At 57.8% G+C, this 22,905-nt stretch overlaps 3 protein-coding genes across 11 annotated transcripts in view; 1 reads left to right on the top strand and 2 right to left on the bottom strand.

The window, feature by feature from the left end:
• PKN1 (protein kinase N1) overlaps nucleotides 1–10,861 on the top strand; it is a 41,508-nt gene extending 30,647 nt beyond the window's left edge. For all 7 annotated transcript variants that reach the window (XM_037727525.1, XM_037727523.1, XM_037727522.1 and 4 more), the window contains 15 exons: nucleotides 625–734; nucleotides 826–969; nucleotides 4,029–4,104; nucleotides 4,191–4,320; nucleotides 4,411–4,504; nucleotides 6,824–6,903; nucleotides 6,982–7,057; nucleotides 7,152–7,243; nucleotides 8,250–8,426; nucleotides 8,642–8,704; nucleotides 8,792–8,868; nucleotides 9,038–9,180; nucleotides 9,465–9,572; nucleotides 9,652–9,732; nucleotides 10,578–10,861. In XM_037727525.1, coding sequence (XP_037583453.1) covers nucleotides 625–734; nucleotides 826–969; nucleotides 4,029–4,104; nucleotides 4,191–4,320; nucleotides 4,411–4,504; nucleotides 6,824–6,903; nucleotides 6,982–7,057; nucleotides 7,152–7,243; nucleotides 8,250–8,426; nucleotides 8,642–8,704; nucleotides 8,792–8,868; nucleotides 9,038–9,180; nucleotides 9,465–9,572; nucleotides 9,652–9,732; nucleotides 10,578–10,781 — 1,655 coding nt within the window. In that variant the 3' untranslated portion in view covers nucleotides 10,782–10,861. The remainder of the gene's footprint in view (nucleotides 1–624; nucleotides 735–825; nucleotides 970–4,028; nucleotides 4,105–4,190; nucleotides 4,321–4,410; nucleotides 4,505–6,823; nucleotides 6,904–6,981; nucleotides 7,058–7,151; nucleotides 7,244–8,249; nucleotides 8,427–8,641; nucleotides 8,705–8,791; nucleotides 8,869–9,037; nucleotides 9,181–9,464; nucleotides 9,573–9,651; nucleotides 9,733–10,577) is intronic.
• Nucleotides 10,862–11,435: 574 nt separating this feature from the next.
• Nucleotides 11,436–14,541, bottom strand: PTGER1 (prostaglandin E receptor 1). The gene is made up of 3 exons (XM_017497612.2): nucleotides 14,150–14,541; nucleotides 12,292–13,259; nucleotides 11,436–11,792 (listed from the first exon to the last, which is right to left on the bottom strand). Exons 2-3 carry the CDS (start codon nucleotides 13,240–13,242, stop codon nucleotides 11,526–11,528), a joined length of 1,218 nt encoding a protein of 405 aa, XP_017353101.1. The 5' UTR covers nucleotides 13,243–13,259; nucleotides 14,150–14,541; the 3' UTR covers nucleotides 11,436–11,525.
• Nucleotides 14,542–16,587: 2,046 nt separating this feature from the next.
• The window catches only part of GIPC1 (GIPC PDZ domain containing family member 1), a 15,854-nt gene continuing 9,536 nt past the window's right edge, over nucleotides 16,588–22,905 (bottom strand). For 2 of the 3 annotated variants that reach the window (XM_017497604.2, XM_017497606.2), the window contains exons 3-8: nucleotides 21,410–21,730; nucleotides 19,409–19,594; nucleotides 19,121–19,301; nucleotides 18,254–18,366; nucleotides 17,507–17,588; nucleotides 16,588–17,391 (exon numbers count right to left, since the gene is read on the bottom strand). In XM_017497604.2, the coding sequence (XP_017353093.1) occupies nucleotides 17,240–17,391; nucleotides 17,507–17,588; nucleotides 18,254–18,366; nucleotides 19,121–19,301; nucleotides 19,409–19,594; nucleotides 21,410–21,697 (1,002 nt within the window). In that variant the 5' untranslated portion in view covers nucleotides 21,698–21,730 and the 3' untranslated portion in view covers nucleotides 16,588–17,239. The remainder of the gene's footprint in view (nucleotides 17,392–17,506; nucleotides 17,589–18,253; nucleotides 18,367–19,120; nucleotides 19,302–19,408; nucleotides 19,595–21,409; nucleotides 21,731–22,905) is intronic. The other variant, XM_017497607.2, reaches the window with a different exon arrangement.

Here is a 22,905-nt window from a genome sequence, read left to right as displayed (position 1 = left end):
TTTGAGACGGAGTTTTACTCATTGCCCAGGCTGGAGTGCAATGGTGCGATCTCAGCTCACTGCAACCTCCGCCTCCTGAGTTCAAGTGATTCTCCTGCCCCAACCTCCTGAGTAGCTGAGATTACAGGCATGCACCACCACACCTGGGTGATTTTGTATTTTTAGTAGACACAAGGGTTTCATCACGTTAGTCAAGCTGGTCTCGAACTCATGACCTCAGGTGATTCTCCTGCCTCAGCTACCCAAAGTGTTGATGATTACAGGCATGAGCCACTATGCCCAGCTGTTTTTCTTTTCTTTTTTTGAGACAGTCTCGCTGTGTCACCCAAACTGGAGTGCAGTGGCATGAGCTCAGCTCGGTGAACCTCAGCCTCCCGGGTACAAGCAATTCTCCTGCCTCAGCCTCCCAAGTACTGGGCATTACAGGTGTGTGCCACCACGCCCAACTAATTTTTATATGTATTGTAGAGATGGGATTTCACCATGATGGCCATGCTGGTCTCGAATTCCCAGCCTCAAGTGATCCGCCTGCATCGACCTCCCAAAGTGATGGGATGACAGGCATGAGCCACCTTCGCCTGGCCACTGCCAGCGTTTTCTGACTGAGCCCTCTCCCCGTTTCAGATGAAGTCAGCACTGTGCTTAAGCTGGATAACACAGTGGTGGGGCAGACGTCTTGGAAGCCGTGTGGCCCCAACGCGTGGGACCAGAGCTTCACCCTGGAGCTCGAGAGGGTGAGCTGTGTTGAAGGGCAATAAGGCTGAGAGGAGGAGGGCTTCCATGCCTCCGGCACCCTGAGTGATGGCCCTCTTCCTCTCCCTCCAGGCGCGGGAACTGGAGTTGGCAGTGTTCTGGCGGGACCAGCGGGGCCTGTGTGCCCTCAAATTCCTGAAGTTGGAGGATTTCTTGGACAATGAGAGGCATGAGGTGCAGCTGGACATGGAACCCCAGGGCTGCTTGGTGGCCGAGGTACAGCCCACCCCTGACCCTGAGAAAATGCTGCTTCTCCCTCACTCCCCAACTTCCAGTTTTCTAGAATGAAAAAGTACATTTTAGGTCTGGCTCTTCCAGAAGGGGAAGATAAGTTTTAGGCTCTTCTAGAAGAGGAAAATAAGTTTTAGATCCAGCTCTTCTAAAAATGGAAGATACGTTTTAGCTCTGCCTTTTCTAGAAGGAGAAGGTGCTTTTTAGGTCAGCCTCTTCTAGAAGGGGAAGATGCGTTTTAGATCTGCTTTTTCTGTAAGGGGAAGACACGTTTTAGGTCAGGCTTTTCTAAAAGGGGAAGGTATGTTTTAGATCTATCTCTTCTGGAAGGGGAAGATACGTTTTAAATAGATGTCCTCTAGAGGGAAAGATATGTTTTAGATCAGGCTCTTCTGGAAAGGGAAGATAGGCTTTAGATCTGCCTGTTCTAGGCTGGGCATGGTGCCTCACACCTGTAATCCCAGCACTTTGGGAGGCCGAGGCGGGTGGATCACTTGAGACCAGAAGTTCGAGACCATCCTGGCCAACATGGTGAAAACCCACCTCTACTAAAACTACAAAAATTAGCTGGGTATGGTATTGGGCACCTGTATTCCCAATTACTTGGGAGCCTGAGGCAGGAGAATCCCTTGAACCCCTTAGGCGGAGGTTGCAGTGAGCTGAGATCATGCCACTGCACTCCAGCCTGGGCAACAGAGTGAGACTCTGTCTCACAAAAAAAAAAAAAAAAAAAAAAAAAAAAAAAAAAAAAAAAAAAAAAAAAAGGCCACATCAGTGACATGACCTTAGCTGGGTTTGGTTTTGTTCCGAAGCAACATATTCAAAAGACAAAAAGAAGAGGAAGAAGAAGCTGATTTCCAAATTTAGAAATGTTTAAAGAAAAACGTAAATAAATTATAAAATTTCATCCAGCCAGGAAAGAGATACAAAACCTGGCAACGTGTTGTGGTGTTTGCTACCAGAGCCACATCAAGAGAAAGCGATTCCGTCCACAGTTGTGGGAGGGTGACGGTCTGAACGGAGGCGTCCTGTCTTTGGCGCTGTTCACACTTGGGCCTGGTCATCCTCTGTGGCAGGGCTGTCCCGTGCTCTGGAGGACGTTTAGCAGCACCTCTGGCCACTGCTTACAGGATGTTGGTGACTCCGCCTCCCCTGAGCTTTGACAGCCTAGAGACCTCCAGACATTGTCAAGGGTTTTCGGTTGGGAACTCCCATCTGAATAACATTTCTAGCAGAGTTCTCATAGCATAAGCCGGGCTCTGTAGCAAGCACTTTGCCAACATGAACTCGTTAACTGTCACAGCCACCCAACAAAAGAGGGACTGTTATTATTCAAATTTGACAGTGGAGGAAACTGAGGTACAGAGGAGGAAAATCACTTGCCCCTCATTTAGCCAATTTATCCTAAAAAACACTTTTAATATTCCCCTAACCTAAACGTGTACCCTGTTTTACATATATATGTAGCATAGGTTACCTATGTATGTATACACGCACAATCTGTCTGCCTACCTACTAACCTTCGTATCCATCCATCCATCCTGTCTGCTTTTCTATGTATTCATCCACCCATCTTATCTATGCATCCGTCTGTCCATTAATAGATGTACCTATATTATCTGTTTTATCCGTGTATTCATCTCTAATAGGTATCTATATTATCTGTTTATCTCATCCATTCATCCATCCATCTATCCATTCATCTATCTATATTATCTATCAACCAATCTGTCTCTGCATCATCCATCTATATTATCCATCAGTCATCTTATCCATCCACCCATCTATCCATCCATCTCTGTATATTCCTCTCTCTTATGTCTACTCATTTGCTCTCTATCTCTATTCTCTATATCTATCTCCTTTTTTTTTTTTTTTTAATAAACACGGGGTTTCACCATGTTGGTCAGGCTGGTCTTGAACTCCCGACCTCAGGTGATCTGCCCGTCTTGGCCTCCAAAGTGCTTGGATTACAGGCGTGAGCCACCACGCCCGGCCTATTCTCTATATCTATCTGTGCCTCTCTCTGGTTTTTTCTATATAGCTGTATTTATCTACATATCCGTCCACCCTTCTCGCTATCCCTATGTGTCCCTGTCTCTATCAGTCTCTCTCTAGCTGTAACTACCCAGCCACCCATCCCCCGTCTCTATCTACCTGTCTCTGTATCTGTCTATTTATTTATCCATCTCCCTATATCCATATCCCCAAGCAGAGGTTCTTGCCTGGTCTGACCATCAAGGACCACTGAAAGAAAGGGGCATGGAGAGGGGTTGCCTTCAGATGGCAGAGCTTTAAAATTGTTCTTCCATTCAGAACACAGTCCAGAACCAAATGGAAAGTGGTGGTGGGTGGCCTGGGGGACAATTTTTTTTTTAATTTTTTGAGATGGAGTCTTCTTCTGTCACCAGGCTGGAGTGCAGTGGCACTATCTCTGCTCACTGCAACCTCTGCCTCCTGGGTTCAAGCAATTCTCCTGCCTCAGCCTCCCGAGTAGCTGGGACTACAGGAGCCCGCCACCATGCCCGGCTAATTTTTATATTTTTAGTAGACACCGGGTTTCACCATGTTAGCCAGGATGGTCTCAAGCTCTTGACCTCATGATCTGCCCGCCTCGGCATCCCAAAGTGCTGGGATTACAGGCATGAGCCACCATGCCCCGCCCTGGGGGACAAATTCTAAAGCATTTCTCCTCGCCTTCAAGGTCTGCCGGTAGCATTCTGTTTTGTTTGTACGCCTCTACAGAAGCACCATCCCCTAGAACTTTCTGTAGCACCAGCCCATAGAACTTTTGGCCAGGTGCCATGGCTCACGCCTGGAATCCCAGCACTTTGGGAGGCCAAGGTGGGTGGATTGTTTGAGGCCAGGAGCTCGAGACTAGCGTTGATGACCTCTTCATTGTTACCTGGTACTTGGATTGAATTTGACACCCCATGACCAGAACCCCACGCGGGTGCGCATGCCTGTGCTCCTAGGGGCTTCCTCACCAAGCTGTCTGCCTGCAGGTGGGCAGGGCGACCTCACCTTTTGGTCCCTTCCTCCAGGTCACCTTCCGCAACCCTGTCATTGAGAGGATTCCTCGGCTCCGACGGCAGAAGAAAATTTTCTCCAAGCAGCAAGGTGAGAGGCTGCTCCAGAGCCCCTCAGGGAGAGGCCGGGGGTCCTGGGAGTGTCACGAAGGGTGACACCTGCCCCTGTCCCCCCAGGGAAGGCATTCCAGCGCGCTAGGCAGATGAACATCGACGTCGCCACGTGGGTGCGGCTGCTCCGGAGGCTCATCCCCAACACCACCTTCAGCCCTGGGGCTTCTCCAGGATCCGAGGCTCGGACCACCAGGTAAGCAAGGGGGGCCCCAGGGACCTGGCTGCCCCTTAAAGCTCTCCAGGGTCTTGCGTCCCCGACACACCCTTCTCTCTTCTGCTGCAGTGACATATCAGTGGAGAAGCTGAACCTCGGCACTGACTCAGACAGCTCACCCCAGAAGAGCTCGAGGGATCCTCCTTCCAGCCCATCAAGCCTGGTGAGGGTCCCTCCTTCCTTCCCCCTAGACCTGGCCTGGACAGCATCAGGGGTCCTGCTCCAGGCTCAGAGACCGCTAGGAACTTCCCTGGAGTCACGCAGTATGTCTATGCTGGCTAAAAACGTGTGCCCAGATCTCCATCCTGGTTACAAAGCGACTCGTGCCTATAATCCCAGCACTTTTGGGAGGCAGACAGGGGAGGACCACTGGAGCCCGAGAGTTTGAGACCAGCCTGAACAACGCAGTGAAATCCCGTTTCTATAAAAAATTAGCTAGATATGGGCCGGGTGCAGTAGCTCACGCCTGTAATCCCAGCACGTTGGGAGGCCGAGGGGGCTGGATTATGGGGTCAGGAGTTCGAGACCAGCCTGGCCAATATGGTGAAACCCCATCTCTACTAAAAATAAAAAAATTAGCTGGGCACGGTGGTGGGCACCTGTAATCCCAGCTACTCAGGAGGTTGAAGCAGCAATTCTGCAGTGAGCCAAGTTCATGCCACTGCACTCTAGCCTGGGCAACAGAGCGAGACTTTGTCTCAAAAACAAAAAAAACATTAGCTGGGCGAGGTGGTGGGCACCTGTAATCCCAGCTACTTGGGAGGCTGAGGCAAGAGAATTGCTTGAACCTGGGAGGTGGAGGTTTCAGTGAGCCAAGATCACACCACTGCACTCCAGCCTGGGTGACAGAGTGAGACTCTGTCCTCCCCTCCAAAAAAAAGTAGTGTTCTCTAGGCAGAGGTTCCCGAAAGCTGGGAGCCACAGCGGGATGTGCAGGGTGATAGAAATGTTCTTCGTCTTGATCTAGGTCAGAGGGCAGCACCCATTTTCCGTAAAGGGCCAGAGAGTCAATAGTTTTGGCTTTGTGGGCCAGACAGTCCCTGTCTGGTTTGTAGTTTGAGAGCGGCCACAGACGATCTGTACACCATAAGAGTGTCGTCTTCCAGTAAAACCTTATTGGTAGTACACACTGAAGCACAGACATCGTAGAACTTTCATGGGCGATGAAATATTACTCCTCTTTTCTTTTTTTTCCCCAACGACTTTTTGGTTTTTTCCCCCAATCAGTTTTTTGAAACTGATTTTAAATGTAAAAATCAGTTCACCTGTGGTCCCAGCTACTCGGGAGGCTGAGGCAGGAGGATGACTTGAGCTCAGGAGTTGGAGTCCAGTCTGAACAACATGGCCAAACTCCAAAACGCCGGGTGCAGTGACTCACGCCTGTAATCCCAGTGCTTTGGGAGGCCGAGGAGGGCGGATCATGAGATCAGGAGTTCGAGACCAGCCTGGCCAACATGGTGAAACCCCGACTCTACTAATAATACAAAAAAAAAAATGAGCTGGGCGGGGTAGTAGGTGCCTGTAATCCCAGCTACTCAGGAGGCTGAGGCAGGAGAATTACTTGAACCTGGGAGGTGGAGCTTGCAGTGAGCCAAGAAGGTGCCGCGGCACTCTTGCCTGGCCAACAGAGTGAGACTCTGTCTCAAAAAAAAAAAATGTGAAAGCCATTTTTTTTTTTTTTTTTTTTTTTTTTGAGACGGAGTTTCGCTCTTGTTACCCAGGCTGGAGTGCAATGGTGCGATCTCGGCTCACCGCAACCTCCGCCTCCTGGGTTCAGGCAATTCTCCTGCCTCAGCCTCCTGAGTAGCTGGGATTACAGGCACGCGCCACCATGCCCAGCTAATTTTTTGTATTTTTAGTAGAGACGGGGTTTCACCGTGTTGACCAGGATGGTCTCGATCTCTTGACCTTATGATCCACCCGCCTCGGCCTCCCAAAGTGCTGGGATTACAGGCATGAGCCACCGCGCCCGGCCCAGTTTTTGTATTTTTAGTAGAGATGGGGTTTCACCATGTTGACCAGGATGGACTCGATCTCTTGACCTCGTGATCCACCCGCCTCGGCCTCCCAAAGTGCTGGGATTTTAGGCATGAGCCACCGTGCCCGGCTGATAAAATATATTTGGCATGTAAAACGTGCTGGGGAAAGCAAGCAAGCTGAGAAGGGCGCAGGGCGCGTGACGGGTTCTGTTGTTGAAGGCGGTGGCCAGCGGAGCTGCTGTCGGAGTAAAGGCCTGGAGGAGGTCAGCGAGGAGCCGCGCAGGTGTCAGAAAAGTGCAGGAAGAGGTCCTGGGGTGGAACCGTGCCCGCTTTGTTCAGGGTGCGGGCGGGGTGGAGTGTGGCTGGAGGAGAGTGAGTGAGGGGTGTGTGGGAGGAGACATGAGGACGGGGTGGGGGGCCAGATATTGCTGGGCCTTAGAGGCTGTCATGGTTACGAGGGCCTCTCTGCCTCCCCTTACTCTGGCCTCCTCTCTCCGCCACAGAGCTCCCCGATCCAGGAATCCTGCACCACTCCTGAGCTGCCTTCGGAGACCCAGGAGACCCCAGGCCCCGCCCTGTGCAGGTGACACCCCTCCCCGGCCCCTGCCTACCACCCCTGCTTGCCTGGTTTCCTGTTCCCATCAGTGGCGTCTCTCCACAGCCCTCTGAGGAAGTCACCTCTGACCCTCGAGGATTTCAAGTTCCTGGCGGTGCTGGGCCGGGGTCACTTTGGGAAGGTGAGGTGGAGGGCAGGGAACTAGGGGGCCAAGAGTCCAGACCCCCAGGTCCCTGGCTGGCCGCTAAAACCACCCCTGCCCACTCTGGTTCCAGGTGCTGCTCTCCGAATTCCGGTCCAGCGGGGAGCTGTTCGCCATCAAGGCTTTGAAGAAAGGGGACATTGTGGCCCGAGACGAGGTGGAGAGGTGGGGACCTGCTCTAGTCCTCTGGGGACCTTGTTTCCTCTTTTGGGAAATGAGAGACAAAGCAGTTCTTTCCCTGTGGCTGTAGGGAGAGTGACTCATAGTTGTTACCAACACCAGGCGCGGTGGCTCTCGCCTGTAATCCCAGCACTCTGGGAGGCCAAGGCAGGCAGATCACTTGGGCTCAGAAGTTCAAGACCAGGCTGGGCAACGTGACGACACCCCCATCTCTACAAAAACAGAATAATTAGGTGGGCGTGGTGGCACATGCTTGTAGTTCTAGCTACTCATGAGGCTGAGATAGGAGGATGGCCTGAGCCCAGCAGGTGAAGGTTGCAGGGAGCTGAGGTTGCACCACTACACTCCAGCCTTGGCAGCAGAGTGAGGCCCTGTCTCAAAAGAAAGTCATTAATACCTACCAGCCTAGGCTGGGCGTGGGGGCTCACATCTGTAATCCCAGCACTTTGGGAAGCCAGGGCGGGTGGATCACGAGGTCAGGAGATCAAGACCAGCCTGGCCAAGATGGTGAAACCCTGTGTCTACCAAAAATACAAAAATTAGCCAGGCACAGTGGCAGGCGCCTGTAATCCCAGCTACTCGGGAGGCTGAGGCAGGAGAATCGCTTGAACCCAGGAGGTGGAGGTTGCAGTGAGCTGAGATCACACCACTGCACTCCAGCCTGACTTGGCCTTCCACACACAGTTGTCAGGTGCTCTCTACAGAATGCCTAACCCCTCTAAACATTTGGAACAGGCACCGAGACTGTCCTTGGTCTTCCCAGCATCCTTTTGATAATCAGGAACCCAACTCAGAAAGACTGAAACAAGTAAAGAAATTTATTGGTCTGGATCAGAAAAGTTCAGGAGGCTCCTGCCTTCAGGCATAGCTGTATCCAGGTGCTGAGATGACGTTTCTCACTTCTGCTTTCCTCTGGGCTTTGCTTGCTGTCCAGGAGTCTGAGGTAAGGGGCAGACATATTCTCTGACCTCTGCCTTCTACCCTTCCCCAGCCTGATGTGTGAGAAGCGGATCTTGGCAGCAGTGACCAGCGCAGGACACCCCTTTCTGGTGAATCTCTTCGGCTGTTTCCAGACACCGGAGCACGTGTGCTTCGTGATGGAGTACTCGGCTGGCGGGGACCTGATGCTGCACATCCACAGTGACGTGTTCTCCGAGCCCCGTGCCATGTGAGCTGGGTCCCCCAGCCCGGGCCCGTGCCTCCCACCCCAGCATCTGACACCTCAGTTCCCCCGAGAGGCTGGCAGCCTGCTTCTCGCCCCTCCACCCTCAGGCCCTGCCTCCCCTTGCCTCCTGGAGCTTTGGGGAGACTGGGGGGCTTTTGACGATGTGGGAGCCAGGCAGGGTGGCCCCGCCCCGCTCAGCAGCCTCTGTCTCTCTGCAGCTTTTATTCTGCCTGCGTGGTGCTGGGCCTGCAGTTTCTTCATGAACACAAGATCGTCTACAGGTGTGTGTGTGTGTGCACGCATGTGCACACTGCCCGCTGTGGGAACAGGCCGCAGACCCCTGCTCATCCCTCTTTCCACCCCCACAGGGACCTGAAGTTGGACAATTTGCTCCTGGACACTGAGGGCTACGTCAAGATCGCGGACTTTGGTCTCTGCAAGGAGGGTGAGGGCTGGCCTCAGGATTAGACACAGGATGGGGGATGGAATGGGGCCCCTAATGCTACTCGGGGTACCCCCACCCTGACCCTGGGACAGCGTGGGCTGTGTGGACGACCCTACATTGGGCTGACTCCTCTGGCCCCCATAACCTCACATGGCCTTGGTGTCCCCAGGGATGGGCTATGGGGACCGGACCAGCACATTCTGTGGGACCCCAGAGTTCCTGGCCCCTGAGGTGCTGACGGACACGTCGTACACGCGGGCCGTGGACTGGTGGGGGCTGGGCGTGCTGCTCTACGAGATGCTGGTTGGCGAGGTGAGGCCCCGCCCCTGTGTGCCTCAGATGCCACTGGAACCTGCGTGTGCCGGGGGGTGGGATCCAAGTCTGCCTCCACCACATGCTGTGTGATTGAGGGCTGCTGCCTCTGCCTCTCTGGCCTGTTTCCACATCTATAAAATGGGACATTTCCCTGCCCGAGTAAACCAGCACCCAAGTAAACCAGCACCCAAGACCTGCAGTAGAACCGAGGGCTCAGGCGGGGCTGGGTCTGGAGCAGCCAGAGGAGGGGCCTCATTCAGCCCGGGCCTCCCTCTCCCCAGTCTCCATTCCCAGGGGATGACGAGGAGGAGGTCTTTGACAGCATCGTCAATGACGAGGTTCGCTACCCCCGCTTCCTGTCTGCCGAAGCCATCGGCATCATGAGAAGGGTGAGGATCCCCACTGTGGGGCGGGCCTGGGGAGGGCCTGGAGGGGGACAGACCCTGACACAGTGCTCCTTCCTCCCAGCTGCTGCGGAGGAGCCCAGAGCGGAGGCTGGGATCCAGCGAGAGAGACGCGGAGGATGTGAAGAAACAGCCCTTCTTCAGGGTGAGGTTCCCCCGGGGATCCCGACCACCCAGCCCCCTCCGAGGGCCAGTTCATCGGCCCATGCCCGATGCCCCCCCAGACTAGTTGCTTCGCCTAAAGGGCCTCTTGCACCTCCAGGGCAACATCATCACCTCCTTTGACCCTCTGATTCCCTCCCCTACTTTTGTTCCCCCCAGGGACCCTCCTAATCCCACGTCTCCACTTTTTTCTTTTTTTTTTTTTTTTTTTTTTGAGCCAGGGTCCCACTCCGTCTCCCAGGCTGGAATGCAATCGTGCAATCTCAGCCCACTGCAACCTCTGCCTCCCGGGTTCATGCGGTTCTCCTGCCTCAGCCTCCTGAGTAGCTGGGATTACAGGTGCCCACCACCACGCCTGGCTAATTTTTGTATTTTTAGTAGAGATGGAGTTTCACCATATTGGCCAGACTGATCTCGAACTCCTGATCTCAAGCGATCCACCCACCTTGGCCTCCCAAAGTGCTCGCATGAGCCACCGAGCCCAGCCAGGCCTGGCTAATTTTTGTATTTTTAGTAGAGATGGGGTTTCACCATGTTGGCCAGGCTGGTTTTGAACTCTTGGCCTCAAGTGATCCTTCCACCTCGGCCTCCCAATGTGCTGGGATTACAGGCGTGAGCCGCCATGTCTGGCCTCTACTTTTCCTAATCTGGCTTCTCCACCAGGCTCTGGCAGGCGATCCCTCTTGAGCCCCAGTCTCCCCAACCCGCTTTTGCTTTATATGCTGACTCCTCTCCATGGTCCCCCAGCCTCACGACTGGTCCCCACTGCAGCACGCCCCCTCCTCAGCCTCCCAGGCTGACCCTCCCCTCTGCTGCCCTCCCCTGCAGACTCTGGGCTGGGAAGCCCTGTTGGCGCGGCGCCTGCCACCGCCCTTTGTGCCCACGCTGTCCGGCCGCACCGACGTCAGCAACTTCGATGAGGAGTTCACGGGGGAGGCCCCCACACTGAGCCCGCCCCGCGACGCAAGGCCCCTCACAGCCGCGGAGCAGGCGGCCTTCCTGGACTTCGACTTCGTGGCCGGAGGCTGCTAGCCCCTTCCCCTGCCCCTGCCCCTGCCCCTGCCCGAGAGCTCCAGTTTTTAAAAAGGCCTTTGGGATTTGCCCGATCCATGAAACCTCCGTGTCTTCTTGTGTGCAGTCGTTGGGGGCGGGGCCGTGCTTGGAGGTGGGGACGTTTGGGAGGCAGGTGGCTGGGTGGTTGCGGGAGTCTCGAGTGATAGGGGTGTCATTTGAAGAGGATCAAGGGACGGTGTGGACTCGGGGCTGTTGGTATGATGGGCAGCGTGGGTAAGCCGAGTTAGGAGAGAGGTCGGGATTGTGGTGGGGGCCACCCAGGAGCAACATGGTTTGGGGATAGGGTTTTGGGGCTGTATTGGAAGAGCTCAAAGCCACAGTGAGCAGAATGGTTGCGGAAGTCGGTTAGGGCGGCGGCAGGGGCAGGAAACGCCCCCCACACCCTCTCGCTCAGCTACCAGGGGAGCCCCAGCCCCCGCGGCCCGCACGGTGCGCTTGCTCCTGCGGCGCCCACGGCCCGGCACCCGCGCGCCGCCGAGAACCGCGCGCCCGGTGTCTCCACGCCCTCTTCTGGCAGGCCCCGGAACGGCACCCGCCCTGGAGGCGCACGCGGCGCCTCTGCAGCGGCCGCAGTGGCTGCGGAAGCCCGGACTGGACACACCACCCACCCTGCCTGGGCTGGCAGAATGGCTTTTTATTCCTCAAAGGCACCTGGGCCCGGCTCAGGGTGGGCTGGCTTAGTCGCTGGACCTCTGGTTGTGCTTAGAAGTGGCTGAGGCCGCTGTGCCGGGAGCTGCGCAGCGAGCTGGCCTCCCATGCGCTCCGGGTCAGGCCCAGCCCTGCGGGGCCGCTCTTGGCCCCGGCCCTCGAGGGCAGGAGGCAAAGCAGTTGGCGCAGCACGGCCTGGCGCAGCAGGATGTACACCCAAGGATCCAGGATCTGGTTCCAGGTGGCAAGGCGCACGGCCAGGAACAGTGGCCGCTGCAGGGAGGTAGAGCTCCAGCCCCCGACAGCCAGCGCCACCAACACCTGCGGGGAAAGCCAGTGTGAGCCGCCGGGCGGGCGCAGGGTGGCGCAGGGATGGTGGGGGCGTGGCTGGAAGCTAAAAGCTTGGGAGGAGGGGCGACCCTTCGCAGGGAGCGTAAATGGGGATCCAGGTGGGAAGGGGATGGGGGGAAAGGGGGGCAAATAAACACCTTCAGTGGCCAGAGGAGTCCCAGGTATCCCGGAAGGAGGAAAAACGAGGGAATTGGGTGAAAGGACTAGGGAATGAAGAGGAGGCTTGTGTGGGTTGGGGTGCACTACAAAGACCCCAGAAAGGAAGAAGAGATGGGGTCCAGGAGGAAGGATGGGAGGGAGGTCAGCTGGAGAAGACGATGCTGGCTTTTCGGGCAGGTGGGGCCTCCAGGGGTCAGGGTCTTGGTTGGGTCCAGGAAGGAGGCCCCAAGTGTCCTGGGACCAGGAAGGGCAGGAAGGGCCCGGGAGGGAGCTGGAAGGGGCTGGCTCGAGGGGCCAGTGCGCTCCTCACCAGCAGCGGGCTCCAGCAGATGCACGACACCACCATGATACCGACAAGCTGGCCCACCATCTCCACGTCGTGGGCGCGAGCTCTGCGTGCCGAGCTGCGGCTCCGGGAGCTGCCAAAGGCAGTAGAGGCCGAAGCGATGGACGAGGCAGACGAGGCGGAGGCCGAGCGGGGCCCGCGCGCCCCCCAGCGACGCCGGCTGTCTGGGCCCGAGGCCTGGGGAGGCAGTCGGGAGTGGCGTCTCCAGCGGGCTCGCAAGAGGGCCAGGCCGCTGAGCGTGTTGCACACCAGCGCGGCAAGGAGCGCGGCCAGGCCGAGGCCGGCGAAGAGGCCGGCGAGCAGCGCCTGGCGCCAGCCGCCCTGGGGACCCAGGCCGATGAAGCACCACGTGCCAGGATACTGCAGCTCGTAGCGGCCCACGCGTGCCAGCGGCAGCAGCGCCACGGCCAAGGCCACCGCGGCCAGCGCGCCCAGCGCCAGGCGCGCGCGGGCGACCGAGACCCGAGCGGCGTGGAGCAGCGGCCGCGTGACGCCCACGCAGCGCTCCACGGCCATGCCGCAGCCCAGCAGCAGCGGGCACAGGCCGAAGAAGACCATGCAGCCGCCTAGGAAGTGGCAGGCCCCGCCGGCCGGCGCGCGCCCCGCGGCGTACAGGCGCAGCACCAGCGCGCCCGGGATCACGTGGCCCGCCAGGTCGGTGGCCAGCAGGCTGGCCACGAACAGCAGGAAGGTGGCGGCCGAGCGACGGCGTCGCAGGCGGCCCGCGGCCTGCGCCAGCAGCGCCAGCGCCAGCAAGTTGGACACGGCGCCCAGCGTCATGGAGAAGATGGGCAGCGCGGGCGAAGTGCCCAAAGCGCCCGAAGGCTGCACAGCCGACGCGTTGAGGACCCAGGGCGCCGTGTACGTGGCCGCCTCGCCGGCCAGGCTCAGGTTGAGGGGCCCGAAAGGGCTCATGTCAGGCGCCGGGAGTGCTAGGTAGAGGAGAGGAGGGCAGAGTGAGGCTGGCTGGGCCTGGACAGGGACCACCCCACAATGGCATCTCAGAACATCAGGGCCCGTTTGACTCCATGGCGTTCTCTTGCAGCCCCTCTGCCCATGGCAACTCCAGATGACCCTGGCCACTCCATTTTGAAACCCTCCTCCCTCTCGTCTGCCTCTCACCACCCCATCTCCTGCTCCAGGGCCTCCCTCTGTCCCCTGGCCCCTTCTGTGTCCTTCATGGTTCCCTGCAAGATTCCCCCCAGCCTGGCCTGCGGGTCGTCTCTGCCAGCGCCTCTGGGCCTCACAGATCCCCCTCTGAGCACCACACATCAAATTCCTGGCCTGTGGCCCCATGTGATAGCTCTCACCCATTTCTGCCCCTGGGGCCCACCTGACTTTCCCTCTGTCAGCTTTACTCCAGTCCCTTCCTTGATGACCCAGCCCCATCTCTACCATCATGGGCACCTCTCTCTCCACGGCCCCATCTCTGTCCCCACGGCCATGTCCCTATCCCCCATGGACCCATCTCTGCCCCCACCCCGTGGACCGGTCTCTGCTCCACTGCAGTCTATCTCCAGGCCCTACCCCTATCACCTCTGCCTCACCCTGGATGCCCTCGGTTCCACTCCATGTCCCTGCCCCAGAGGCCTCGAGGGGGGCCCCAGGACCATCCACTCTTTGATATCCTGCTGGTAAGAGCTGAAAGGGTGGAAGTGCCCACCAGGCCAGATGGGGAGGATGGCCAGACGGTGAGATAGGGATGCACAGATCGGGGGAAGAGCACAGGGGCACAGGATGGACAGACAGGTGGCCATGGCCCCATCCCTCCCTACCCTCCTCCTTCCCAACCAGGGACCCTCGTGTGTCCCAACCTGCTTACCCGGCGCTGCCTGGGATGTGGAGTCCCCATTGCCCGCCACTCAGTCCTGCTCCCCACTGCGCCCTGGCTCTCCGGCAGGCCGCTTCCTCCCTCCCTCTTCCTGGGGCGGCTCCTTGGCTCCTCCCGCCGCCCTTGCTGGCCTCCAGGGGCCGCTCCACCCCGCGCACGCCCACTGGGGGCCTGGAGTGGGCAGAGACCCCCCCCCCCGCTCTGCTCGTGGCAATGGGTGGGGGCCACTCTGGGCCCTGGCTCCCTCCATGAGGAGCGAGGCTCCCTGGAGTCAGTCTGGCTCCCTGTGACCCCCTCCTTCCATCGGGGTGAGAGCAGCCCCCTTCCCCCAGACTCTGGCCTCTTGCCTCATTAATAAATCGGATAAAATCTAAACTCTGGAAAATGTGAGCGTCGCCTGGGGAGGGCTGGGGCAGCTGCAGGGGGTGCCATTGCCCCTCCCTGGGGCTTTGGGGTTACGTGGGGCTAATCCAAATTCTGTGGGGGCAGCAAGGCTCTCTTGCCCTGCCAGAGCCTTCATGGATGTTGGGGTGGGTGGTGGTGGGCAGTGCCCACCAGGGGATCCGCCTACTATTTATACAAGGGCTTAAGCCCAGGCCAGGGCCACAGCGAGTCATATCCTGGAAGGCGAGGGGAGGAGGCTGAAAGGGGGCAGGGGAACCAGGAGGCCTGGGGACTCAGGGACTCTCCCCAGCGTCTGGCTCCTGCTTTAAGATGGGCTGAGTGACACCTGGGACACACACCTTAAGCCACAAAAACTCACCTCCTGCCCTAAGAAGTAGGGTCACACCTGACGGACACTCGCACAGCCTCACACTCTACGACGTACAGTCCCATCACTTACCACTCAAGTTTCATCCTGTTCCAGCTCAGCACAGCCAGGGTGCTGCCACCACATCCCTCCACCCAGGGTCTTATCCCAGCACTGGGACGCACCCAGAGTTACTGCCTCAATCAGCGCCTTCCCTCCACACCCCAAAATGCAGCCCCCCAAAATGACCACCCCCAGCACACACACACACACTCACTCACTGCCAAAACTGACCCTGGTCACACTCCATATGACTTGTAATGACCCCGCAACAATCCCAGACAGGCCCCACCGGCAAACTCCATACAGTCGAGGCACAAGAAGTGGCATCCACCACCCCCCGGACACCAGAGACCTAGCTGGCCACCCCCGCCCTCACCAGAAACAGCAATGCCCTGAGACACACACACCTGCACCTCTAGACACCTCTAGACCTAGCCAGCAGCCCCACCCAAGAAACAGCAACATGCCAAGACATACCCTGACATCTCTGAACACCCCTGGACCTGGCCAGGCACCCCTCCTTGCCCCAGAAACACCACCACCCTAAGACATCCACGCCTACACCCTGGGACACCCCAAGACACAGTTGCTTAGTCACACTCCCCACCACCAGACACTGCCAGTTAAACCTGCAAATCCCATGGAACTCGGAGCCAGGTAACCCCTTACCCACAACACAGATACAAGTCACAACCCTCCCTCACCGTATCACGAGCCATCAACACTGACAGACACAGTCCTCCTCAACCCCCACGAGATGCACACAACCACACCCCTTCACCGAAGCCGGCTCCCAGCACAGACACCTGAGAGCCCCACAGGTGCCCAGGGATGCCCCAAGTCATCTGGAGCTGGTGAGGACACCGGCTCCCCCCCTCCACCCCGGGCCTGCACACCAACACCCAGCCTCGAGGGGCTTCCCCTTTTCCCCCTTCCCCACTTCCTGATGGCCCAGTGCCCGCCCGCCTGTTGGAACGATGATTGCAAGCTGGCCTCAGACTTCCCCACAGCCTCTCGGCTCACCCCCAAACATTCCTGCACTGGCCCAGCACCCCCTGCTTCAGTCCCCTCCCATCCCTCCAGGTCTGGCCAGGGTCCCACCCCGCCTTCCTCTCTGATCACCCTCAATCCTCCAGAATGAAGTGGGTTGTCAAAACAAGAATGCCGGGTTTATGTCCTTGGTGCCCCATGGACGCCCCGTGTCCGGCATTGGGCGGAGTGTGGTAGGGGCTTCATCATGCCTATCCCCCACCTCCTGGCATGGGGGTGGGGCTCTGGCAGGCCTGAGGTTCCGTCTTTTTCCAAGCCAGGTTTCAATGCCCTGGTGCTCCCTGAGGTCCGGGGTTTGTCACCGGCTGCAAACAGCCTCGTGAAGCTCCAGGAGGCGGGAGGCCTTGTGGGAGAGGGGGCAGGATTTGAACCCTCTGTAGTCCAGGAAGCTGTGGCCCTGCCTGGAAGCCTGGTGGCCTGTAGCCAGGAGCAACAGCGGGAGGGGCAGGCGGCCTGGTGCCAGCTCCTAATTCAATTTGGAGCCTGCGGAAGATGGATTTCAGCTGCTGAATTTTCTCAGCCCCAACCCACCCCCTCTCCGCACCCCCCCGAAGCCACACAGGTCCAACAGCAGAGATTCTTTATGTTCAGACAGCAAATTCAGATACAAAAGCCCACTGCCATCGTCCCTCCCTCCCTCCTACTCTGGGCCAGGGATGGGCCTGGAAGGAGAGATGGATGTGGGGAAGAGGTTGGGGGGTTCACAGCAGACTCGTGTCAGATGCGGAGGTAACAGACTCCACGGGGAGGGTGCTCTCTCAGGAGGAGCGAGGGCATTATTGCATTTGCTGGGGGGAGCGACAACCCCCTCCCCTGTATTCCCTGCGTCAGGAAACTAGGAAGGTCATGACCCCCAAACAGAACCCAAGGCCCCAGGGAGACAGAGGGACCAGTTTGGCAGCTGATGGTGGAAAGTGGAGGAGGTGGGGGTGGCCGCCCAATGTGGCCCATCCTTCCCCTTCCCGTGCCTGACCCGGCTGAGGTAGGTGGGAACAGGGCACAGGGGGGCCAGGAACCCTGGCCAGACTGAGAGCCAGGGAGGGGATGGTACCAATTGGAGCGGGGTAGGGGCCCAGCCCCATCTCCCCTCCCCATCGTCCTGGGGCTGCTGAGCTAGGCTCAGGTCGGAGGTTCAGGTCCTGACATTGGTGACCCTGCCGGGGGGTCCCCACCAAATTGGGCCCGGGTCATCATCATCGCAGGGTCCGGAGGAAGTCCTAGTAGCGACCAACTTTGGCGTCCCCAATGGCGCCCCAGACGTCAAAGACAAACTCGTCGGGGAAGGCAAAGTCGCCCAGCCGTTCATCCAGGGCCTCAGCCAGCTCATCAGGGTTCCTTTTGTCCTTTCCCAGCTCCACCATGGTGGCCGCTATTGGGAGAGGGGGCAGAGCGGAGGCACAGATGACACTAGGGGCCGAGGGGCTCAGGGTGGACTCAGACCCCACCAGACCTAGAAGTCCCTCCCCCAGGCAGCCCCCACTCACCCAACTCCGTGTCCCTGATACCCATGTAACTCTCCAGCAGGTCATCCACCTTCTCGATGGCCTTCTCCTCAAAGGCAGAAGGCTAGGGGCCGGGGAGGGGTGACAGTGACAACATAATGATGAGAATGGACATTGCAGTTGGACTGACCACCCTCATCACTTTACATATATTTGTATTTAGTCCTCAGGATGACCCTGAGAAGGAGGTGTTGGTGTTCATCTCATCCCCATTTTCCTGATGGGCAAACTGAGGCCCGCGTGCCCAAAGGAGGTCCCTGGGAGCTGGGAGGTGGCAGAAGTGGACTGGAATCCAGGCTGTCTGCCCAGAGTCCCTTCAGCTGACAGGTAATGCTGCCTGCTAGAAAGGGAAGGGAGGGCCGGGTGAGGTGGCTCACATCTGTAATCCCAGTACTTTGGGAGGCCAAGGCGAGTGGATCACCTGAGGCCAGGAGTTCGAGACCAGCCTGGCCAACATGGTGAAACCTTGTCTCTACTAAAAATACAAAAATTAGCTGGACGTGGTGGTGGGTGCCTGTAATCCCAGCTACTTGGGAGGCTGAGGCAGGAGAATCATTTGAGGCAGAATCAGAAGGCAGAGTTTGCAGTGAGCCAAGATTATGCCATTGTACTCCAGCCAGAGTGACAAGAACAAGACTCTGCCTCAAAAAAAAAAAAAAAAAAAAAAAAAAAAAAAAAAAAAAAAACAGGGAAGGGATGGCAGGGATAGGGTACGGCTGGAGCACTCACCAGATCCTCCACCGTGGCGGGGCCCTGGGATCGGAGCCGCAAGGTCCCTCGGCCGGTGCCCAGCTGTGGGCCAGAGCCAGGGCGGCCACCCGCTGAACGCTGGCTGATCATGTCTGAGGGAGGCAGGAGAGGGGTGAGCATGGGGGAAGGTTGGTTTGAGCACGCTCTGGGCAGGAACTCGTCCCTCCTGGCTTTCAACACCGCCCCAAACTTCAAGCTTCTGCAAGTTCCTGGGGGCTGGGGTGATTCCAGGAGGGCAGGAGTCCTGACTCAGGTGAGGCATGGATGTGGGGCAGAGCAGAGGGACAACTGGGGGCCAGGAATAGGAAATGCTGGAGGGGAGACTGGAGGGGCCACTTCTGCTCCCAGGGCTGGGGGACAGGGAGCGGGGGTACCCCAGCCTGAGTCTGCAGCTGCCTGAGTCAGTCTCCTCTTGGCCAAGGGGGTGTGGCTGCTGGGCCACGGACCAGCCCTACCTGCCCGGAGAAGTGATTTAGCCGCCCCCCCACCTCAGGGGCCTGGGGCCCATTCCTGAGAGTTAGTGAAGCCAGATGGAAAAGTTGGGGGGCTGGCACTGGGCGGCCAAGCCTGGCCTGTCGGGGGTGGGGGGCTGGCCAGGGATGAGGGCGCTTGGCTGGGCTAATGGCCCCTGGAAGCTAGGCATGAGGGCAACTTCCTCCTTGCCCCCGCCCTTTCCCCAGTTGGGCTAAGAGTTAGCACCCTGTCTTGGGGCAGGGTGGAGCTGCGCCCACTTCTCTTGCAGTTGGCCGGGCTCGAGCGCCACCTGCTGGCAGCTCCCAGCACCACCGCCTGCACCCACACAAGCAGCACCATTGGGGAGAAGGGTGGTGGGGGGCGGCTCCTCACCAAAGGCCTTGCGAGGCTCTGTGAGTTTCAGCGTGAAGGTGCGGCCTCGGGGAAGCTCCTTGAGCAGCCGGGCCACCTCGTAGTGCCGGCAGCCCAGCAGGCTCTGCCCGTTGATGGCCTCAATCATGTCGCCCACGCTGATGACGTGGATGTGGTCGATCACGCTGCCCTCCTTGATGCGCTGCGGGGGCGGGGAGGCATCAACAACCGGGGCTGTGCCCTGCTTTCGGGGGTCCCGTGGCCCGCCCGTGCTCCCAGGCCTCCAGGATGCCCCATCTCCCCAGGCACCTTGATGAAGGCGTAGCCAGCCCCGTTGTCCGTGATGGTGAGCCCGAGTGCATCCTCCGACTTGAACACCTCCACCTCCTTGCGCTGCCCCTTCACGTGGGCGAAGATGAAATCCTCCAGCCCTATCTGGCCCCCCAGGAGCTTGTCCATGTCTACTTTGTGGGTGTTCAGGGTGCAGAACATCACCTGCAGAGGTGGGAGACGCTGAACCCTCTCCTCCCTCCCTCCCCGTTTGCTAATCACCACTGCCGGGGGCAGGAAGAGAGGTGGGAGAGTACTGGGGGAACTCCACCCCAGTGCCCGACCACCCACTGAGCCAGGGCCAGGGCAGGGCTCCCCATTAGTGTGTCAGTTCTGCTAAGACTAGGATTTAATTTTCCTTTCTTTTTTTATTTTGAGACAGGGTCTTGCTCTGTCACCCAGGCTGGAGTGCAGTGGTGTAATCATAGCTCACTGTAGCTTCAACCTCCAGACTACTCCAGCAATCCTCCCACCTCAGCCTCCCGAGTAGCTGGAAATACAGGTGCATGCCACCATGCCTGGCTATTTTTTTTTTTTTTTTTTTTTTTTAGACAGTGTTTCACTGTTGTTACCCCGGCTGGAGTGCAATGGTGCGATCTCAGCTCACCAGAACTTCCACCTCCCTGGTTCAAGCGAGTCTCTTGCCTCAGCCTCCCAAGGAGCTGGGATTACAAGCATTCAGCACCATACCTGGCTAATTTTGTTTTTTTTAATAGAGGCAGGGTTTCTCCATATTGGTCAGGCTGGTCTCGAACTCCCAACCTCAGGTGATCTGCCCACCTCGACCACCCAAAGTGCTGGGATTACAGGCATGAGCCGCCATGCCCAGCAACCTGGCTAACTTTTGTATTTTTTGTGGAGCTGGGGTCTCACTATGTTGCACAGGCTGGTCTCCAACTCTTGGGCTCAAGTGAGCCTCCTTCCTCAGCCTCCGGAGTAGCTGGGACCACAGGCATGTGCCACATAGTTAAAAAAACTTTTTTAGAGATGGGAGTCCCATTATGTTGACCAGGCTGGCCTGGAACTCCTGAACTCCAGTGATGCCCCCACCCCAACCTCACAAGTAGCTGGGACTACAGGTGTGCACACTGTGCCTTGCTAGGATTTCTGTCCTTGTAAAAATTCACTGCTGCTTCCAGGCAATGGAGCCTGGCACACAGTGAGTGCTCAGAAAATGCTCGGGGAGGACACAGAAACTCACTCCACACTCCTGCATCTACCTCCTGCTCAAGTCTACTGTTGCCTTCCTTGCCCCCCTCCCGCCCCCACCCACACAGTGCTTAGCACCAGGCAGGTCAGCCTCCCACAGTGCTGGGATTCTCCAAGGCATCACGGAGAAGTGCACCTTGTATCTGGCCTCCAGCCTCCGCCATCTCCTGGGGCACGGGCCTCCCAATGCCTCACAGGAACTCAGCATCCAGCCCTGGCCATCAGTTCCCACAGTCCATTGGGATGCAGGCCTCTCAGGATCTGATGGGAACTCAGCATTAAACTGTAGCCATCAGCTCCCCACAATATACTGGGGTGCAGGCCTCCCAATGCCTGATGGGAACTCAGCATCCAGCCCTGGCCATCAGTCTTGCACAATCTACTGGGATGCAGGCCTCTCAATCCATCCATCCATCCAATCAATCCATCCAGCCCTGGCCTTCCACAATCCACTGGAGCTCAGGTCTCCCAGTGCCTGATGGGATCCAGCCCTGGCCTCCAGTTCCCCTTAATTCACTGGGACACAGGCCTCCCAGTGCCTGATGGGAACTCAGCATCCAGCCCTGGCCTCCAGTTCCCCACAATTCACTGGGCACAGGCCTCCCAGAGCCTCATGGGAAGTCAGTGTCCAGCCCTAGTCATCGGCCCCCAACACCGAGTAGGGCACAGGCTCATCATTTGCAGCTTTGGCATCTGAGCCCCAGCTCATGAACAGGATGTAAGCTCAGGCCCACCATCAGGGACCCCGGTGCCCGGCTCCCCATAGGATACCTCGGCAGTTGGCAGGCGGAAGGCCTCGGCGATCTTGCCGTATAGCTCCTTGACGTTGGTGAAGCCCTCGATGCGGCCAGTGGGACTGCCGTGGGCCAGCTGGGTGTGGAACACGAGGCGGGGCCGCAGGGCTGGGGGTGGGGGGGGCAAGCCCATTTGGGGCCTCCCCACCCCACCTCCGACCAGGGGCCCTGGCTCCTCCTCGCCTAGCCCGCCACGGCCTGGCTCAGCCTCCTCATTTTCCACTAGAGGGGGCGCCTTTTTCCGCCGCCCCAGTCCCAGCGGCATGAGCAGCGAGAAGTAGGGTCACGCCCGGGAGATCTGTAGGACAGGAAACGGGGCTCAGGGCCTGGGCAGGGCCTTGAGTGCCCCTCCCTCACTACTCGAACCAGATAGGCCCAAGGAAGTGCTGAGAGAACAAACACCTCGGTTGAAATCCTCATCTCTTGTAGTGAAGGGACACTTACATAAAAGTAATAACAGGGCTGGGCACGGTGGCTCACGCCTGTAATCTCAGCACTATGGGAGGCCAAGGTGGGTGGATCACTTGAGGTCAGGAGCTTGAGACCAGCCTGACCAACATGGTGAAACCCCTCCTCTACTAAAAATACAAAAATTAGCCGGGTGTGGTGGTGCACACCTGTAATTCCAGCTACTCAGGAGGCTGAGGCAGGAGAACTGCTTGAACCTGGGAGGTGGAGGTTGCAGTGAGCCAAGATCGTGCCATTGCACTCCAGCCTGGGTGAAGGAGCAAGACTCCATCTATAAATAAATAAATGTAGTAACAGGCCGGGCACAGTGGTTCGGACCTGTAATCCCAATACTGTGGGAGGCTGAGATGAGAGGATCACTTGAGGTCAGGAGTTCAAGATGCCTGGCCAACATGTCGAAATGCCATCTCTACCAAAAATACAAAAAAATTAGCCGGCCGTGGTAGCACGCACCTGTAGTCCCAGCGACTCAGGGGGCTGAGGCGGGAGAATTGCTTGAACTGGGAGGTGAAGGTTGCAGTGAGCCAAGATCACACCACTGCATTCCAGCCTGGGTAACAGAGCAAGACTCTGTCTCAAAAAGAATAACAATAATAATAATAACACCAGCTAGGATCTATTGCTTTGTGACCTTCCTTGTGTGTTTGTTTCATTTGTTTGTTGTGACAGGGTGTTGCTCTGTCACTCAGGCTGGAGTGCAGTGGTACAATTAAAGCTCACTGTAGCCAGGTGTGGTGGCACGTGCCTGCAGTCCCAGCTACTCAGGAGGCTGAGGTGGGAGGATCGCTTGAGCCCAGGAGTTCTGGGCTGTAGTGCGCTATGCTGATTAGGTGTCCGCACGAAGTCCAGCATCAATGTGGTACCTCCCGGGAGTGGGGGACAACCAGGTTGCCTAAGGAGGGGTGAACTGGGCCCAGGTCGGAAACAGAGCAGGTCAAAACTCCCGTGCTGATCAGTAGTGGGAAAGCGCCTGTGAACAGCCACTGCACTCCAGCCTGGGCAACA

The sequence above is a fragment of the Cebus imitator genome, unplaced genomic scaffold (genome assembly GCF_001604975.1).
Source record: "Cebus imitator isolate Cc_AM_T3 unplaced genomic scaffold, Cebus_imitator-1.0 Scaffold234, whole genome shotgun sequence".
In the NCBI taxonomy this organism is placed as follows: Eukaryota; Metazoa; Chordata; class Mammalia; order Primates; family Cebidae; genus Cebus; species Cebus imitator.
The sequence above is the reverse complement of the archived record's forward strand: the minus strand, read 5'-3'. Positions and strand labels throughout refer to the sequence as shown.

What these genes read in the sequence shown, in the direction of transcription:
- PTGER1 (XM_017497612.2), bottom strand. Translation starts at nt 13,242, where the DNA reads ATGAGCCCTTTCGGGCCCCTCAACCTGAGCCTGGCCGGCGAGGCGGCC. An exon ending in TCTGCTGGAGCCCGCTGCTG is followed by an intron (nt 11,793 to 12,291) that starts GTGAGGAGCGCA and finishes CTTTCCCCGCAG; the next exon opens with GTGTTGGTGGCGCTGGCTGT.